General features: G+C 41.2%; 2 protein-coding genes across 2 annotated transcripts in view; both read right to left on the bottom strand.

Annotated features, from left to right (window-relative positions):
* The window catches only part of cacna1sa (calcium channel, voltage-dependent, L type, alpha 1S subunit, a), a 151,992-nt gene extending 140,299 nt beyond the window's left edge, over positions 1-11,693 (bottom strand). Inside the window, exons 1-2 of the mRNA XM_084316714.1 lie at positions 11,501-11,693; positions 8,249-8,354 (exon numbers count right to left, since the gene is read on the bottom strand). Of these exons, the coding sequence (XP_084172840.1) occupies positions 8,249-8,354; positions 11,501-11,688 (294 nt within the window). The 5' untranslated portion in view covers positions 11,689-11,693. The remainder of the gene's footprint in view (positions 1-8,248; positions 8,355-11,500) is intronic.
* Positions 11,694-12,836: 1,143 nt separating this feature from the next.
* On the bottom strand, positions 12,837-16,418 carry LOC311230442 (achaete-scute complex protein T3-like). Its single transcript, XM_084316713.1, has 2 exons — positions 16,270-16,418; positions 12,837-14,852 (listed from the first exon to the last, which is right to left on the bottom strand). The coding sequence occupies exon 2, from the start codon at positions 14,685-14,687 to the stop codon at positions 14,040-14,042; it is 648 nt and encodes a 215-aa protein (XP_084172839.1). The 5' UTR covers positions 14,688-14,852; positions 16,270-16,418; the 3' UTR covers positions 12,837-14,039.
* Positions 16,419-17,034: the final 616 nt, after the last annotated feature.

The raw sequence follows: 17,034 nt of genomic DNA, 5'->3' as shown, positions 1-17,034 counted from the left end.
CTAATAAAGGCATTCATATTACAGCACGGTTATAATGACACACAACCAACGCCAAACAGTGGTCAACGAACGGTCTTTATTAGTATTTTGAGCTGTCCAGGCAGAATTGCAGCAATGGTCTTAGGGAGCCGTTGATATCTGACATCACCGTTTACAAGTCCGCCTTTTATTTATCCCACAATACGCGATAGTGTCTTCTTGGTTCGACAGCAGTGAATTCTCCGTGGAGAATCCGTCATCGGGTCCGTCATCATTTTCATGACCATATATGGATAATCATGCACGAGCATTGACGGTAGAACAAAGTGGTATTCATCAACACGGAGGACCATAGAGCCTGCGTACGCACGTGTGATGAATGCCGACTTCCCTGTGCGTGCGCTAGTTCTACATTCCGTGCTTACGTGTGGAAGTAGGTCAAGTTCTACGTCCACGTTGATGCATGAGGGCCCTTGTTTGTAGAGCTAAACCTATATTTTATATTATAGCTATGGATCTAATAACGCCGTCGATTGTCAGTGGGTTTCTTCCGGTCAACTTGCAAAAAACCTTTTTCAGCTATACATTTCCGTTTTATACCGTGGTGAATATGAGTATAGTGGTAGAGTGATCCTGTGTAATTCCAGGGAACTCCGTCAAAACAGCCCTTTAGTCAAATTCACTTATCACGTTGCCATTTTTCGCCTGATTATCGAATCATCCTGAAATCAACGCTAGATTATTGGTATTATGTTTCCTCGTGCAGGCATGAAAGGGGGGTTGGAGCGCACCTCCGTGCTGTGATCACTGCCAACGGGACACAGCACACACACATACACACAGACACAGAGCGATCGCGGGGAAAAAAATATCGGATCAACCTGTTCTCTGGTGTACTGCAAAAAGAATAATCCAATTATCTGATCGCCCTTCCAGATATCCACAGCGATCCTGTCTCCGACGTTATCCGGCATTGCACATGAACGGGCGGGCAGGGTCAGTTGTCCAAGCCATCCCTACAAGCCCTTGTTTTGCCAGAGTGTTTAGAACCCGCCCCCACGCTGCAACTCGGTAGAGAAAAGAAACTACATTGTTTCAAATGGAATGCAATAGCGGCCGCAAGGCGTTAGGCGGCGGTATTGGCCATCTGCACATTCAGTACAGCATGCACAAGGTGCCTCGATAGCGAATAAAAGGAAAACCGAGACAAAAACGTAGATCTACGTTTCCGGCACTCAACCGCTGGGCCACAGAAACGTAAATCTACGTGAACGGCAACCAATGTGTTAATTAATATGGACTGTATTGATCGATTTATGGGGTGATATGAATCTCGGCCCTGTACCGGGCCCGTCGGGCTTAACCCTTTCTGTGCCAAACCGGGTTTCGAATCCAACCGTTGAGTGCCAAAACCAGAGATTTCTCTGGGTTTGATCCTTTTCTCTTTTTTCGATTTCCCCATTCTAAACACTCGCGCAGACCTGCCCGTGTCTCTCTGGCACCGCTGCCTACTGTACGTAAAAATTGCAATGATGATCGAATCCCGACAGGTGGCAGTAACGCCTATTGAACTGGGTCTCTAAGGCAGGGGTGTCAAACTCATTTTCACAGAGGGCCACATGAGCATTATGGTTGCCCTCAAAGGGCCAAAGACCGTATAAATGTTAATGTAATGTAAAATAAATGTAGCTACTCATTTACATATTGTTAAACATGTTGTTTCTGTATTTATTACTTATTCAATTTATACATATTGCATATGCATTTGCATAGATGTAAAAATATATGTTAGCTTATGTTATTTTAACAAATTATTTTAGTTTATCAGAACCCCATATTACTCCATTAATCAATGATCAAACCATTCAAGTAAATAACAAAGAAGAAGATCATCAAATACAAGCTATGACATTAAGTTTGTTCAAAACCTTTTTGTCACAGTCAAGATGGGCAGAACTAACAACTGAGCTGCAAAGAACACGTGGGACAGATGTAGCAGATGTTACAAAAACAAATGGCTGCACACAACATTGCATAGGCCATACATCCAACTAATGGAAGATAGTTTAATTAACTTTAATTAACAGATTGCAGAATGGGTACAGTACAGTACAGCTCAATACACACAATTGTTAACTCTTTCAGTGCCACTCACGAGATTTCTCGTGTTTTTTATAGGTGGTTGCTAGCCACTCACGAGATTTCTCGGAATTATTATTATTTTTTTTTTTTGCGATCTGAAAAATTATTGCATCACCCGAGCCTACCCGAGTATTGCCGAGCTGCGCCGGTGATCACTGTGGAAAAAAGCGCCCCCTGTCGTCTCCCAGATGACATAAGTGATTTTGGAATGGACTCAATGAAAATGAATGGGGAAAAAAATCCGGTACTCCACATTTTCCAGTTCACTGATCCAGCCGGGGTTACTAGAGTTCATTCTGGAGCCTCAGATCCCCGCGGATCATGGAGATCCACTGTGTCGCGTTGGATCCATACACGTATCGATTTTTTCGAATGGTGATCAGGAATTGGAATATACCAGTTGGATACCATCTGATGTCAGGTAAGGACTCTATGTTATCAGTGGTAGGATATTCAGAGTAAGTTTGATGAAGTTATAAGCTGTTTTGTGAAATGTCTTCTTTCGGTTTCAATGTAAAACTCCGAGAGGAAATCAACGAGGCGATTATCCGCGCGCGGCCGTAATGTGCGTGCGTGCACGTATAATATTGATCATCTAGCGTTTATTTGAAAACGATTCATAAAAAGGCCGACGAATATCAACGTTGTGGAATATTCCACTAAAAGACGATTTTCATAGAATGCTCCAGAATGAGCTGTTTTTTATATCAAAACGGGGGCTTTTCTAACTGCTCTGAAACGGCAACGACGCGATAAAAAAACAATCTGCCTTCACAGCACTGTCTGGAAAATAGTCTTTGATAATGCGATGGGCAGATTAGACACATAGCCATAATTTAAAACATAGATTAGGCGATATTAACGTTAACATTGGCGCGGATGGTGGCATTCAAGCGGTAAAATGGAAAACCAGGCGTGGCACTGAAAGAGTTAAGGGGATGCAGACCAGAGAAAGACTTTTGACTTGTTTACATCAGGGTCCACCATTTTCAATTCGTAATGAAATTGCTATTATGTGTCTGCATGAACACACAACTGTAACTGTACTAAAAAATAACAAAATAAGGGTTGTCTCAGTTCACAACTATATTGGTCAAGTTTTGGGTGGGACTTGTTTGCGTCCCTACAGCTTCTTATTCAATTGAGCGAGATGCTCAGTTATGTCACACAGCCAGTTTGCATCTGACAGTTCAGACAATATTTCTTCAACCCTTTGTTACCTATTCCGCCTGGATCTTTTTTGTATTTTGGGCTGTAAAATTGTCAAAGAATGTCTGAGGAGTAAGTGCTTTTGGCTTTTTTCCTTTGTTACTTCATCAATACCTCAGATGTTCAACATACATGTATGTGTAAGAATGTGTAATAACTAAGGCTGTCAAAGTTAAAGCTTTATTAATGCATTAACCCACAATTATTTTAACACCGCTATTTTTTAACCCAAGATTAATGTTTAAAAAAGAAAAAAAAAAAATGTATCAGAGCTCTTGGGGGGCCACATCAAATGACGTGGCGGGCCACATTTGGCCCGCGGGCCATGAGTTTGACACCTATGCTCTAAGGTGTCTCTCTCTCTGTGCCTGGCTGCAGGAATCCCCTCCCCCTCAAAGTGAATCAGAACACAGCCAGAGATTTGCTTGCCTGAAACCTATTGTTTCCCATATTATAGCCATGCCCAATGCACATAAGTAATTGCGATCGCGATGGAACTACTGGGATTATTCATTTTGGAGTACCTTCTGACTAAGGTAAGGTCTATTTTAGGTCTATTTTACCGAACATAGAAACATGCTTTTGTATTGATCACAGCGTTGTATTTTACCGAACCTAAAACATGCTTTTGGTAATGATCGCAGCTTCATGAAACAACAAGTCAAGTCAAGTCAAGAGTTTTATTTGTCACGGCATACGAGTATACAATGAAATGCGGGTGGTCTTGATGATTTTGTGAAGAAACATCTATATATGGTATATACCTTTGATTTGGAAATAATATAGGTTTCAGACGAGCAACCCGAACGATTAGCGCATATGCATATAACACGTCATATCTTGCGATCTAGAAAAAAAGACTGGATTCTTTTGAAAAGGGGCGATGTTTAGCATGGAATAGCGCACAAACTTAAGTATGTAGAAATTAACTGGTTTGTCAGTGTTGGACTATAACCAGTGCCTGTCAAATGAGCCATACTATTGTCTCCATAGCTATAATATAGAATATACGATGGGTCCGCAAACATCGTGAAAATGGTCAATAATGCTGGCGCCATTGAGTAAAGATGGGAAAACAGCATGGCGGTCAATGAGTTAATGAGTGCCCTTCTAGTGGAGAAAACGCGATGCAGCGCCCTATAAGGTACTTTTTCAACCGTCTAATCTTAACCTTCCCTTTAGGTGCCCTTCCAATGGAAAGGGGTGCTGTTATGAAAATAATCCAGTCCCCACAGTCTTCCTAAACTTACTAGGGCAGACTTTCTCAAACTGGGTGTCATGTACTTTTTTTGTCAAGTACTGCATGATCGTCTGGTATAACAGCATCACGGTCCATCCTCCAGCCTCCTTAAAATCGCCTCAAAGATAATTGGCAAATCCTTCAACCAAACATTTTTGGAAAGTTACACTACAAATATGTTAACACATTGAGTGCCAACGACGAGATTAGTCGTGCTAACTCGCCATGCGTTGAGTGCCAATGACGAGTTTTCTCGTCTTTTAATCGTTATTTCTTTTATTAGCGATATCCATTAATTTTTCATCCATCCAGCCTGACGTTATCATTGTGAATGGGTCTGAGCTCGAAAAGGGCAAATACCGCCACCTATCGTCTCCCGGATGGTAATGCACATCATTGGATTGGATTGGCTGGGGTTGTGCATCAGAAAGTCCGGTCCGGGGTTTTCCCATCTCGGGCAAGCAGTATCGTGTTACCAGATTGTGTTTCGGACTATAACGTTGGATCAATAAACGCGATCAATATTTGGAATGACGATCAGGAATTGGATTAATCTTTTTGCAGAACATCTGATGTGAGGTACGGACTCTATTTTACCAGTATTGGGTTAATCAGATGTTTTTTTCTCAGCCATCGCAGCGTGTCTGTGTGTGTGTGTGTGTGTGTGTGTGTGTGTGTGTGTGTGTGTGTGTGTGTGTGTGTGTATGACATTAGCACTGACCAGCCCGCTTCTCTAGCATGCATAAGTACACATATACTATCGATAATCTAGCGTTTATTTGAAAACGATTCATAAATCAGCCGAAAAATGACAATGTGTTTTGTGTATTCCACTAAAGAGCTATTATCGTGGAATGTCTCTGGAATTACTAGAACTCTCCAAAACTATACTCGTATTCAAAACGGTATAAAACGGTAATGTACTGTACCAATGAAAAAACAATCCGTTTCGTACATGTTGACTGCAAGCAAGTCATTGATACGCGAGGGGTGTTTTAGACCCATAGCCATAATTTAAGATATAGTTTAAGCCTTCACAAATTTCCCCGACCTCCCATTGACTTCAACGCTGGCACGGAACGGCCATATATGGTCAAAGGGGCGTGGCACTCAATGTGATGGGGGTGTAAAAAGTACCCAGAAATTATACTCAAGTGAGAGTATGGGTACCGTCTCAAAATATTACTCAAGTAAAAGTCAGAGTATCTGGCTAAAAACACACTTGAGTAAAAGTCAAAAGTTTCTACTTTTAAATGTACTTAACTAGTAAAAAGTTAAAGTAAAAACTTTTTTTTATTGCAAGGGATAGACCAGGGGTCTCAAACTCCTTCCATCGTGGGCCAAGTTTTCATTTGATATGAAATTATTCTTCTGATAGCAGGTGTTTAATCAAAGATCCCCACTTTCTAATCTTGCACAAGGACCAATCAGCATGGGTATGGGCGGGTTAATTTTCCATTGATGGGGATTTGATTGGCTGTTTTTAAATAAAGTGCGGCCGCAGGATTAATAACGTTAACGTTAGTTCAGCCAGAGAAACTAATATACTAATTAAAATAGTTGGACCTCCGAGATTTGTACTTTGTACTTAGTAGGTCTGCATTTTAAATGTAAGGAGTAAAAAGTATGTATTTTTTTCTCTGAAATGTAATTGAGTAAAAGTATACAAGTATACATTAAATTAAAAAAAATTGTAAACTGCATTACTGTCACTGTTTTTCTCTTTTTTCCCCCTTTACAGTTCTCCTCAGATAAAGAGGTTAGATGCTTACAGTCTACATGTCCTAATAGACCTGTCTCGAAGGAGGGGGGAGGGAGGGGGAAAATGGGGGGGGGGGGACTCTGTTCATTGAAAACTGTGTAAAACTAACAAATGCTAATAAAACAAAATATATATAAAAAAAGAAAAAGTATACAAACCTAATAATACTCGAGTAAAGTACAAATCCGCAAAAACAGTATATTAAGTATTGTAACGAAGTACAATTACTCAAGTACTTTACACCCCTGAGAATGGCCAATAACATCATAGAACACAGAATACAAGCGAAGCTGCTACCCTCACATAGGCACCCCCAAGTGGAAACTGAAATGATTCAAAAACGAATTTGTGCCACATTCAATAAGCCTACGTAAAAAGTAAGATAGCAATGTGGTTGCAACTTACACAGGACAGTGCAATACAAAAGGGCTGTACAATATGAAATAACCTTGGACGTATGTGCCACATCAAAACGAATAACGTTGGTTGGGAGGGAAGGGGTTAATTACATTGTTTCTCTGATGTCTTGTCTTATGTTTTATCTTTTGTAAAGCAATACTATGTGTTCCGACAAAAAACACATTTCTGTACCAACAGAGAATTTGGTTGTTAACACTTTCCGTGACAGCAGGGGGAGCCGAAAATAGCGCTTGAGTGCCAGCGCTGTAGTCAATGGAGGGCGATCACATTTGCGAACGCATAAACTATATCTTAAATTATGGCTATGTGTCTAATACACCCGTCGCTTATCAATGACTTGTTTGCAGTCAACATTGTCGAAACAGATTGTTTTTTAATTCGTTCATTTCCATTTTATACCATTTTGAAAAACGCTCGTTTTTTGAAACTTCCAGAAAAAAAATTATTCTGCAGGAATCGCGCTTTACTGTAATACACAAAACACATCATCGTCATTTTTCGGCCTATTTATGAATCGTTTTCAAATAAACGCTAGATTATCGATAGTATATGTGTACTTATGCACGCTAGAGAAGCGGGCTGAAAAATCGATTATCTTATTTCCTGATCAGCACACACACACTCACATATGGGACACGCTGAGATATAGGTGAAAAGAGCTCTGATTATCCCAAGACTGGTCAAATAGATTCCTTACCTCAGATCAGATGTTCTCCAAAAAGATTATTCCAATTCCTGATCGCCATTCCAAATATCGATCGCGTTTATTGATCCAACGCTGGGTACTGGAAATACCGATTCCACGCTGTTCTGAGGGTGGGCAATGAGTGGAATCCTCTCCGGTTACATGCCTGACAAGTAAAATGTGTAATCCGGACTGGCACTCAACGCATGGCATGAACTAAGGAGATTTCTCGTGGCTGGCACTCAAAATGTTAAGTTTGATGCCACGCATATTCATGTCCGGGGCCAAACGCTCTGCCTCCGACAGCAGGAGATACTAGGAGCGACACATAAACAGTTTGTTATGACTCAGATCTATTAAAACAACAAGGCACTGAGGCATGGAGAAAAGACCAGAGCCTCAGCCAATGCTTAGCCCCGGAAACTGTTTATTGGAAAGTCGATAGGTCACGACTTAACAACCGAATAAAGAATGATCTTATCTTATCTTATCTTATCTTGTCATATCTGTGGTTATACTTTGAATTATTATGGATTGCCTAACCTACATAATCTTAATCTTATTCAAGGATAAAGACTATTTCACCACATGACGCATCACAGCTTTCTGTGTGTTGATGGGGCCCCATGTCGTGCAGTAGGTGCCCTTTTTTTTCTTTACACACACATACACACACACACACACACACACACACACACACACACACACACACACACACACACACACACACACACACACACACACACACACACACACACACACACACACACACACACACACACACACACACACACACACAATGCTGACTTACCAGGTTGCTGTTTGTGTTGTTGCTGTCATCTTCAGGCATGGGCAGATAGACAGCCAGAGCCACACAGTTAGCAAAGATAGCCAGCAGGATGATGATCTCAAACGGTCTGGAAGTCAACACTATAGGAAGTTTGACGGGAGCCAAACCATGGATGCCATCATCTGAACAACAGTAGTTATGCTGTACGGCAAGTATTGAGTTGTCTGTGCTAGCTATGTTCTGAGATCATATACCTTCTCATTCCTCATCCGTTTCACCAACCTCTTTCTCACCCTATTCCAGGGTTTTCAGCCTCTTGTGTTTATTCAGATACATTTAAAGAAAGTACACAACCCATCATAAGCCAAAACAACAATAGGTGTCATATACAGTACTGTACATCATGTTACGAGACAGTCCAACTCTTTTTGAGAAATAATTTTCCAGGACATTTCCAGGGATGTTCTTGACAATCCATGATAGCACTTGGTCACAAATGGTGATACAATTAACCGGTAGGCCTAGTATTGACAGATTTAATCCCAGTTTTATTCCTCCTTTTTTAATGATGAAGTGTCTCACTTTCATTATAGGTGACTGCTACACTCATCACTGCTAACTGTACAATAAGGTAATCTGGCCTCCTCTTGATGTTAGATGTGACCAACACTCAACAAACAAACAAACAAACAAACAAACAAACAAACAAACAAACAAACAAACAAACAAACAAACAAACAAACACCAACACATTCTGTCTGAATTGTGACAGCTACAATACTCACTCCAAACACTGGCTTATACTCTAGGTCCCTCATATGAACTAAACATATCTAAAAGGAGAGACACCTTTCTGACAGAAAGTGTCACAAACCATGTGCCACACCCAACAAGTGGTGCAAATTCATCACTCACTCAGCTCAGAATACTGTAATACCTCATAAATTACGTTTTTGTAATTTAATAGGGAGGTAGCACTGAGCTTGTCAAATGCCATGGCGGGCCAAAACAAAGAAGGGCCCCAAATTGGGCGCCACTGTTAACTACACAAAATACACACCTAGAGTTACATAGACATTCTGAGTGAGGGGCTAAAATACAATTACAAATATCCAGGACAACATAGACTTTTATTCCCCAGTATATTTGGTCATTTTAGTAAATTTGCCAGGTTTTCGATTTCTGGAAATCTAGTCTCCGAATGTCCAGGTTTTCCAGGACGAGTGAGAACCCTGGACAGTATGGTAGATCAACCGGCCATGATCTTTTTTTCACAACCCAAAACTGTGTTTCCATTTCTGTCAAGGGACATCCCCATATAGCTTGTGCTCTAAAACAGCACTGCCAACAATGGAGATGATAGACAACATGATGACCTATTTCTGCAGACACCATGTGGGAAGCTGAAATGCGAAGTTTGAAGTTAATACGGTCAGTGTAGCACATTATCGGATAACATCACAGGCTATAGGCTACTTTATTCTTGGAGGTGCAAAGGTCATTATGAGCAGATCGTACCGGTATCCTATTGTATGCTCAGAGACAGTAGGCTATCCTGTATTTAGAAATAACACATTTGGAAGCAAATCCAAAATAAGCATTGCATTGATAATTGATTTAGTAATTAAATGCTGTGTTCAGGCTTGAACCTACCAACACCATGAGGCCACATTCTACCTAGCTTAACATATCTGTTTTTAGCTAGTGACGTGGGAAGACAGCTGTCCATCCCCTAGAAATATCACCAGGCTGCCTCAACAAACTCATATTATACAGCTCTAAAAACATCCATCAGCGCCTCAGAAGATTACAAGAAGAAATACAAGATTGCCATTTTGGCAGCCAAATTCATTATCCCTGACCAAATAAAAAGGCGTGTGTGTAGCTACGTTACTTAGCTCACTTAGCAGGAAAGGGGTGGGGCCACTCAAGATCAACAAACAGTGTTTATTTCTCATATAATTCCACTCATTGTAGAATCACGTCAGGTAGTTCTGGCACTACATAACGGATGTGACACTATCACCGTACAGCCAATGGCCTTTGGTACAGCGTGATGAACGTCTGACATCCATGCAACTCAACTGCAACTCAACTGAAAAACAGACCCTGAGCCGATATGCCAGGCCAAACAGATCGGGTATCTGGCACCGTGAATCAAGCTCCTTCTAGTCAATATGTCACTTTCTAGGCATATGCTTTCAACTTTAGTACCGGCTCATTTTCATAAGCTAATGCCACGATTCTCTCAGTAACAATGCATCTTTAAAGCTACATTATGGAAGATTGGCACCCTGGCCTGCACAGTGTTTAAACATGGAGGATAAGAGAAAACAACAACAACAACAACAACAACAACAACAACAACAACAACAACAACAACAACAACAACAAAAAGACATTTCGTCAAGCAAGGTAACTCTGGGTACTGTTTTCAATGTGTGTGTTTCACATTTTATGCTATAAGAATGAGACCGTCGGCTCTTTTGTGGCACTGGTCATGCCCTACCACCAGGAGAGCTCGTATGGGCAATTTCACTATTTTTCATGCATCAATGTTGGAAGGGTTTATCTTTCAGGTGTCTGCAGGTGTCTGCGGAAATAGGGTCTCTCTCTCTCTGAAAAATGTGGCCCAACTCCATGATTTAACTTGGTAAAGAAGCTATATTTTTTATGAAGAAGTTTCATAGTGCAGGGTTAACCTGTGATCATGATATAACCACAAATGTCTCATTTGACCCATGTCTGAAACCGAAGTTTCATATTAATATATATCCACTCTGATGTCTATTCGCAGCAGCACAAGCATGAGAACAGTGCCTGAGGTACCTACTGTATTGTAATGCTGTTCTTCAACATGGCCTACAGACTCCATCTTGCCACATCTGACAACCGTTTAGCAGTTCAACAACAACAAAAAACAAAGTCTGAACCAGGCTACAAGATGGAGTGCCATCAATACTCAATATTTGCAACACCTTAAGAACCCACTCCTTTGTTCAGGTTGTTCAGTAGTTGCACTGATCTTAAGAGTGGTTTGATCCTAAGAGTGGTCTGTTTGGGTTGATTTATGTAAATGCACTGACAACTTCTTCACTGTAGGCTACAACATGGCCCTATACATATATATATATATATTTTTTAGAATCTAAACCTCAATGTGTCAATGCCTGCTGAGCACAAAACCTGATTAACTCCAGAAGTGAAATGATAGTTTGTCCATGTAATCCAACCATCTCTCTTGCCCAGTCACCCTTGACCCTTGAAGGATACTTCCACTCCACGATGTTGATGCAGGCCTTGCGGATCGGGTTCTTCAGCGTCAGGATGAAGAGGGAACGCGCCGGACGAGGGTTGCCCCCCGTGGCCATAAGCTTCTTCAGCTTCTCCTTTTGCTTCCTCTTCAGAGTTTCCTCGTCCATGATATATGACGACAGCGGGGTATTGTTACTGTCCGCCATTGTGGCTCAAACGGGAGTGTTTGGACCAAAGAGGAGGTAGGTCGCCTAGATAGTAGCTTGAGACAAATTATTCGGTACTCCAAAAGCTTTGTCCAATGTTGATTTAAAATCGCGGCTCCTTCTTGGTCCAAGTCCGTGTTCCCTCACTCAGTCATCGGTCACCAGTCATTACCTCTCTCCTCCATCTGTCTCCCCTGTCCTGTTGCTTGCTCTGTCACGCTTGTACTGCTGGCCTGACTGATCTCTCTCTCTTTCTCACCCCCTCACTTTCTCGCCCCCTCTCTTCCTGGAGTGACAGGCCTCTGCCCCTTTTGTAAGGTATTGAGTTTGAGTGAACAGTTGGCCAGGGAAGAGAATAAATATAGACAATGACCATGATTCCCATGGGGAGGGGTGACAGGAGGGGACATTAGCACAGATATTTTAGTTGGGGGGGGGGGGGGGGGGGCTTTGGGTGTGGGGGAGGCTCTGGGTTGGTGCATGGTTTACGGGGCAAGGGGGTCGCACGCAGAGTGGTTGGTGGAGCATTTATAGGCCTGTGGTATGCATACTCTTTGACTATGATTGGATTGGTGACCCTCCATTGGCTATCAGCTTCTCTCCTGTCTTCGGGCATTGGCTGCACTATGGACAGTTTTGATTGGTCTCAACAGACTTGCTTTTGACAACAGGCGCCATTCTTTATGTTGCTTCTCACTTTGCACATATGGGGGTTTAAGTTACTGTAATATAATGAAGGTTGATGGGAAATGTGTCAGTGATTGATTCATAGTTAAATATATATCAACAGTTTGTTAAACAGGAGTTTGACACATGAAACACAGGCTATTTATGGAACTGTATTAAGCTCTTATCATGCCAAGTGCTTTATGTAATATGATATGTTTTTGTGGTCCAGTAGGCTACGTGTTGTAAAAGTTGCTCCTAAACACAAAAGAATAGAAGCTGCAATGAAATGGCCCCGGAATAGTTCTAGTATAGTAGTAGTAGTAGTAGTAGTAGTAGTAGTAGTAGTAGTAGTAGTAGTAGTAGTAGTAGTAGTAGTAGTAGTAGTAGTAGTATAAAGAACACACTGTGTTTGAAAAACAAAAACACAATACAAAACATCTCTTTATTTGTTGTTTTGTAACTTCAGTAATACTATTTTTTTTCGTGGTATCAGCAGCCAGATTGAGACAATTTTCAGTGGTCCAAAATAGAGTTTCATTCTAAAACAATTTGAAATATGTGAGAAAACAGAAAACAGTTCTTATATGTTCAATGCTCTTGCAATTACTTCTGGCATGAAAGTAAAATGTGGGAAAGCATTGAATGTAATGTCTATTGTAAGACATCTGCTTAAGATAGTAAACATTGTACTCTTTCAGATGTGAATTCTAACTTATAGTGGTAAATAAAAATGGTATAGACGGTTTCACTGGAATTCTTGGGAATAGTTTGGTATATGTATATCTATATATCTATATTATATCCTGTCAGTTATTGCATTAGCCAACATTGCAACAGGAAATAAACCTGGGTCCATTTAGACTGTTTATTTATATAAATCTATAGCTTTCGATAGCATCATCAAAGATTCAGTATAATGAAAATCCTGTTTTTCAATCTTATTGAAATTATTTTAACAGAAGGTATGTTCATGTAAAGTTACCCAAAATGTTAGAACTGTTGTTCTAGAACTGTTGATGATGACTGAAAATTATGACTAAAACCCTTTGATATTTATCCCCCTGTATATCAACAAAATCAAGCCATTTCAGATATCCAATCGGCTTCCTCTGAAATTGTGCATAATACACATGGTTATACACTCTAATTATAATCAGTCACATCTAGCTGCTGCTCTGATTGTTCCCTCAGTCACATGTAGCTGAGTGGTGCTCACCATCAGTGTAGACAGTGTAGTCGTATCAAGCATCTATATAGTGTCTAGTGAACAGAAGGCCACACCCCTTCAGCCTGCTGAGAGTCGGCTGTGCTCAGAGAGGATGACCTAAAACACTTATAACAAAGAGAATTATACTTCTGAAGTTCTGAAATGATAGTTATGACATTAACATTCCACAATAAGCTATTTGTGACTGAATTAAAACGTCATTGTACTGGATCTTTATGTAATAAATATTAGGAAACAATTTGTTTTTCAAAACGGATAAAGCATTTTTGAATTAAACCCTTGAAGCAAGATGTGTCTGTAAAGTTAAACATTTGTATGAACTTTGCATCCAAATATACAGTACAGTAGTGCTTATTACAATGAATAATCTACACAGGAAAACATTCTAGCTATCACAGGCTATCAAAAAAGTCTTTCACCAAACTCCTACTCTGAGAACTCTCTCCTGCTCCTCCTAACACCCAGAACCCTCAGACTCGCCACAGTCCAGGCCAGGCGAGGAAGAGGAGGAGTCGAGGTGGGAGTTAGGTGACTCTCCATCACTTGTCCCTGAGTCCTCCAACCTATAGCTGCTGGTGTCGAGGTTGTTTTCTGGCTGCCCCTTCCCCTCAACCAGACTCTGCAAATACTTTATATAACGAATGGCAGCTCTCAGAGTCTCAACTTTGCTCAAACGCTTCTCACTGGCGGCTCCCGGGAGGTGGTCTCTCAGTTTGGCGTAGCCCTGGTTCACGCACTTTACCCTCTGACGCTCACGCTCATTGCGCTTCTGGATGAACGCCGGCTCGAAGGGACACTCGTAGACGCCGAAGCGGCCGTGGTGGAAGGGGGACAGGTAGGGAAGGAGGCTGGGGCCATGGCCCCGGAAGGAGCCCTCGTAGAGGCTCAGGCCAGCAGGGTCCATGCTAGAAGGGTAGAGAATGAAGGGCACGGTGTGGGCCAGAGAGTCTGTTGCCGTGTGGTGGTGGAGGTGGTGGTGGTGGGCATGGGTGCGATCCTCCGTGTGACCACTGGAAGGAGACAGGCTGTATGTCAGAGTGCCGGCCCGGTTCAGGTAGGTGGGGCGATGGTCCACAAATGAATGGGAGAAGGTCGCACTCATCGCAGAGGGAACAGGGGTTGGAGAAACGATTACAGTAAAGACTCAGGAATCCACAGTTTTTCTACTCCCTTTTCTTGTGGAATCCACCTTTCAGGCGAACCCTCTAGGTTGACAGAGGAACGAGGTGGAGTTTCATCATCAAACGCTCGTGTTCCTCTCAGTGATCTGTGGAAGAATGAGGCAGGATAAGATGTTAGAGCAGAGTTAATTGAGAGAGCTTAATTTCAAACAGAGGAGTTTTTGGAGAGTTTTAAAAGATGAAAAGAGAACAGTCTCAGCTTCAGATTAGAGGCACGGAACTCTTAAATGCTTTATTTGCCATCTCCTATCCTTTCCTCTTTAGTCTCCCTCACTTACAAAGCATATTTGAAACTCATACTGAACTTTGAAACCTCAAACTTCAGCTGAATACTGATGTGACCTCATCAGGCCAGGTCTTTGTACTTAAAAGTAAAATTAAACACAAGAATCAATCACACATGAAAGGGTTAAAGCAGAGGGCAGAGGTGTAATTTCCCTCAATAATCTTTAAGTATGTTTTAATCTCTCTCCTCCCTCTCCTCCTCTCCTTCCCTCCCTCCTTTACAGAGGTGACATAGCTGGCTGCCGCACAGAGAGACTGGAGGAATTCCCCCATTTACTCCGAGTGTTAAGTTTCCTAAAGCAGCGGCTATATGCCTGCAAAGAGGCTGCGGCTTAGTAGAAAGCAGGTCATATTTTATGGACCGTTTTGACAAATTTTGACATTTGTCTATTGCTGCTGTTGGGCAAAAAGCCTTGTATGTCCAAAAGGACAAACCTTTGGCATTAAGAAAACAATTTAGTTTTCAGATTGACAACATATGTTTCTGAAGTTCTACATTGGGTCTTAAGTGGTGATTCATCTGACCTTAGGGGTCATGACACTTGCTCACAACACAAAGAAACATGTCAACTTTCATTCCAGTGAAAACCTGAAAAATACTAAATTTGGTATGTAAAAACATTTTCGCCTGTATTTCAGCGATGAATACAAGATTTATTGTGAAATAGTTTCACTCTGTATCTTTCACACAGCCTGTTATGCATGGTAAAGCAAGACTACACAAGATAATTGTATAATAACATAATAACGTTGGAAACCATATACTATAATGGAATACATCTAAATTTGGGAAAGTATAATTCAGTTTCTTTGTTTAATCATTCATTTGGATTTGTTAAGGTTGATGTTGCTCATGCCACCAGGACATTTCTTCACCCACACCTGAGGGTGGAAGTCGGTCATTGGAATAAGTTCTGTGATTCTGTATAAACGGTTTGAGAGAGAGAGAGAGAGAAGAGAGAGAGAGAGAGAGAGAGAGAGAGAGAGAGAGAGAGAGAGAGAGAGAGAGAGAGAGAGAGAGAGAGAGAGAGAGAGAGAGAGAGAGAGAGAGAGAGTAACAGCAACATGTTTGACATATATTATGTGGCATCAAATGGCCATAAAACTAATAATAACATAACTTTCAGTATATTAAAGATCCATACAGTATAATATGATTAATACCATGATGACACGCTAAATTAATTCACATCCCATACTGTACACTCTTTACATTACCTCCAGATATCCACGTTCAAGTGAGTTCCACAACAAGAATAAGTACCAGACCTCCTGGCGCTTGAGCTGGAGATGTTGGATCTCTGAACCCAGCCTAAGTGGCACTGGGCTGAGGAGCTGAGGGAAGTCCTGGGTGCTGTGTGGTGGTTGTGGTTGTAGAGAGTGAGGATAGATAACGAAGAGTGTGGCAGGCAAGATGGGGGATGTCAGGTCTTTACCTGCTCTTCCCCCTGGATGCTCCGCCTCTCAGGTAATGGGTGGGAAGACGAGATGTTTAGGTAAATGACAGCATAACATGGAGCTTGTTCACTTCTATGCTTCATACTGTGAATATCAGGTGGATAGACAGTGATTGTCAAATCTTAAAATGTACAGTACAAGCATATTTATATTAAGTGTTAAGTCAAAGTATTGCAAGAACATTTTCATTGTAAAGAATTAATGCTATTTTTTATGAAAGACAACATTTGTTTGACATTACCCTTTAGGAGTTTAGCATTTTAATCCAAAGTGATTTACAAGACGTATGAATGGTTTAGAATAGATTAATGTGTCACTAACATTGCAAGCATCCTGAAAGAAGGAATGTAGGGAACACAATTACTTCTTCTAGGCCTTGGAAAGATTCTATGTAAGGTTCCTTTCGAAAGAACGCCCTGCTTACATGAAAGATTTCAAAGATATGATATGTTGACATTATATTTACATTTACATTTAGTCATTTAGCTGACGCTTTTATCCAAAGCGACTTACAAGTTCTGTAAT

Source organism: Notolepis coatsorum (genome assembly GCF_963971535.1).
Source record: "Notolepis coatsorum genome assembly, chromosome: 6".
NCBI classification, from domain to species: domain Eukaryota; kingdom Metazoa; phylum Chordata; class Actinopteri; order Aulopiformes; family Paralepididae; genus Notolepis; species Notolepis coatsorum.
This window is presented reverse-complemented; position numbering and strand designations above follow the sequence as displayed.